This window comes from Berghia stephanieae, chromosome 14 (assembly GCF_034508935.2).
Source record: "Berghia stephanieae isolate SIO BIC M18660-M18661 chromosome 14, UCSD_Bste_1.3, whole genome shotgun sequence".
Taxonomy (NCBI): Eukaryota; Metazoa; Mollusca; class Gastropoda; order Nudibranchia; family Aeolidiidae; genus Berghia; species Berghia stephanieae.
This window is the reverse complement of record NC_088373.1, coordinates 21,858,238-21,861,779: the sequence shown is the minus strand read 5'-3', so window position 1 is coordinate 21,861,779 and position 3,542 is coordinate 21,858,238. Positions and strand designations below refer to the sequence as shown.

General features: G+C 38.3%; 1 protein-coding gene across 1 annotated transcript in view; it reads right to left on the bottom strand.

Annotated features, from left to right (window-relative positions):
- Positions 1–391: 391 nt before the first annotated feature.
- Positions 392–3,542, bottom strand: part of LOC144959533 (uncharacterized) — an 18,562-nt gene continuing 15,411 nt past the window's right edge. Inside the window, exons 5-6 of the mRNA XM_078892149.1 lie at positions 1,942–2,076; positions 392–460 (exon numbers count right to left, since the gene is read on the bottom strand). Coding sequence (XP_078748275.1) covers positions 392–460; positions 1,942–2,076 — 204 coding nt within the window. The remainder of the gene's footprint in view (positions 461–1,941; positions 2,077–3,542) is intronic.

The window sequence follows — 3,542 nt, the reverse complement described above, 5'->3', positions numbered from 1 at the left end:
AATATGCAATTAATAGAAAAGAAGTTCCAAATATTTGATTAAGTATCCAATAGGATTCAATAGTCTGATGTCACGTCCGCTCAGCAACGAGCAGCGTGGTTCTAAACAAAGAAAATCGGTACTTTTTATTCTTCATGCTGGATAGAACTTTTTCACATGTCATGTGATCAGAATGTATAAAATTCAAAACATGATCAGATTTATAATGTTTTTTTTTTTCTCCTCTGGATACACCTTCAAGCTCGTCGGAGAAGTATTTCATAAGGGCGTCCACCGTTGTTTCGATAGTTTAGAACCAGTTACTATAGTACTATGCTTCATTACGAGGGAAGTGACGTCACGTCTGTTGAACCCTATGTCCAGGATTAAACCACAACGATAATATATCGTTTTATAACAGATAATTGTTTGTTTCTCTTACCAAAAAATCCCTCACTTCTTTTATTTCACAGATTGAGTACTGGAAAATAAAATAGAGCATGAATTAGTCCGACGAGATTACAGAGTAGATAAACCATTCCCTCTTCCTTTGCCCGTAGCCATCGTTAACTCACAGTCTGACACAAAGACCCAGTAGGACGTATATTTTAACGTCATGTTTTTAGGTTTGTTGAGCGCCTAGTGAGTTGTTAACGGTACTCAAGGAAGCAAGTGATCCCATTGGTTGAATTATGGAATACAACTCATGATTGTTTTTTGTGGCCAAAGACTTGACTTTTGACGTCATTTTTAGTCAGTGTCAGGCTAAAAGTTTACGACAGTTATGATGCTCTACCCCTTCTTCCTCCTCCTCCTCCTCCTCCTCCTCCTCCTCCTCCTCCTCCTCCCACTTACGATATCTCCTTCATTTTTGTCGTCCTCCAAACAAACAGCGATAAGAACAGCTAAAGACCAAAACACGGCGTCTTCCCTCCATCTGTTACCACCACGGCCATACCACCACAACAACAACAACAACTATTACTACTACTAATACTGATTTTACTCCAACTACTACTACTACTACTACTACTACTACTACTACTACTACTACTACTACTACTACTACTACTACTACTACTACTCTACTACTACTACTACTACTACTTTACTACTACTACTACTACTACTACTACTACTACTACTACTATACTACTACTACTACTACTACTACTACTTACTACTACTACTACTACTACTACTATACTACTACTACTACTACTACTACTACTACTACTACTACTACTACTACTACTACTACTACTACTACTACTACTACTACTACTACTACTACTACTACTACTAGTAATGTCTCGTTCTTCATCTTACGTGTTGCTGTTGGTCAGGACCCCTTTTAAAGCGCTTTGAGCAAGTTTAGTGGATATTGCGCTATAGAAAAGCTCAACTGACTAGGCGGTGTACTTACCTAAAACTAACGTCACTATACAAGTCCCAGTGTCAGTTCATAAGTTAACAAAGGACACGATCACTATCCCTTAAAAACAAACGCAAAAACCCTCACACAAAAACTTGAGATTTTATATAGCGCAATATCCACGAAACGTCCTCAAAGCGATTTACAAGGAGTCCCTGATCAACAGCAACACGTAACAAGTAGAACGAGACATAACGCCTGTTAGGCGATCGATATTACAATTTTTTTTCTCGACAGGGACAACGCTGTTCACGACCAGGTACTCATTTTTCACCCGAGTACAGTGAGAGAATGTGAGTAAAGAGCCTTTTCCAAGGACTCAAACTATGCGCCGATCGCGCGGGAAGCTAGGCTCGAACCCAGGAGCTTCCAATCCGAAAGCCCAATGTATAATGTTAATTTTTTGTCCCTCTGAATACGCTTTTATGCTCGTCGGAGAAATATTTCATAAGGGCGTCCGCCATTGTTCCGATAGTTAAGAGATAGTTACTAAGTTACCATGCGTCACGACTATCACATAGCCGCACCTTTTCATAACAATTTTTCCGAACCAAATGGAGAACGTCCTCAGCTTCTTTCGTCCTAAAGACAAGCTGGAAGGCATCGTCGTAACAGTCAAAGTTCCACTTGAAATTGTACGATAGGCATTGGTCATTCATAACCTGGTTATCGTTCACAAGGGACAGAAAGAAAAACAATATTAGCTTTTATAACAAATTATAGGGAGGAAAGGTTTGATAATGATGATGGTGATGATGGTGATGATGATGTTGATGATGATGATGATTTTGATGATGATGATGATGATGATGATGATGGTGATGATGATGTTGATGATGATGATGATTTTGATAATGATGATGATGATGATGGTGATGATGATGTTGATGATGATGATGATTTTGATGATGATGATGATGATGATGATGATGATGATGATGCTGATGAAGATGATGATGATGATGATGATGATGATGATGATGATGATGATGATGATGATATTATTATTATTATTATTATTATTATTATTATTATTATTATTATTATTATTATTATTATTATTATCATTATTATTTTTAACCAAACCTTTTTAGGCATGTTTAGTAGAAATTGCTCTGCATAAAAGTTCAATGGGGGGTCATGCTTATCTATATCAATTTATTCTTTTATATTTATTTATTTATGTATTTTATCATCATCATCATCATCATCATCATTGCCTTTTCACCCTGGGACAGGCTATAGGCCAGAGACAAACAGTTTCCTTCCTTCTCTATCCTGAGCTAACTTTTTTCTTTATCTCGTTCCCTGTCTTATCACTTCTCTGTATATATAATCAGCTTCTTTAATTCTTCTCCATGTTCTTCGTGGCCTTCTCTTTGATCATTTATTAATATATTTATCTATATTTTGCTATTTTATGGCTATGTGGTCTAGTGGTATGACGCTCGCTTTCGGATCGGAAGGTCCAGGGTTCGAGCCTCGCTCGGCGCATAGTTGAGTCCTTGGAAAAGTCTCTTTACTCGCATTCTCTCACCGTACTCATGTGTAAAATGAGTACCAGGCCGTTAACAGCGTTGTCTCTGTCCTAAAAAGATTGCAATATCGCCTAACAGGCGTTATGTTTCGTCCTACATATTAAGTGTAGCTCTTGGCCAGGGACCCCTTGTAAAGCGCTTTGAGAACGTTTGGTGGATATTGCGCTATATAAAAAAAATCTTAAAGCTCAATTTTTAACATCGTTGTCTTTGTCCGAAAAATTGCAATATCGCCTAACAGGCGTCATCATGTCTCGTCCTACATGTTAAATGTTGCTGTTGACCAGGCACCCCTTGTAAAGCGCTTTGAGCACATTTAGTGGATATTGCGCTATATAAAGCTCAATTATTTAATTATCAATTTTTTTTCTCCTTCTTTTTCTTCTTCTTTTTCGTTCCTCTAATGGACATCTATGGCTGCAGTCCGATATCTGCTATGAAGTCTGTGGTCCGCCATAGCGCTTTGTGTTGAGTGTTGTAGGGGTGACCCAGTGGTTCGAACGTTGCACGTTGTATAGTGGGCAACCCATAAGCACATGTAAAGTGGTTTCATGGTCGGTTCCACATGGGCAATAAGCGGTTGTTCCAGT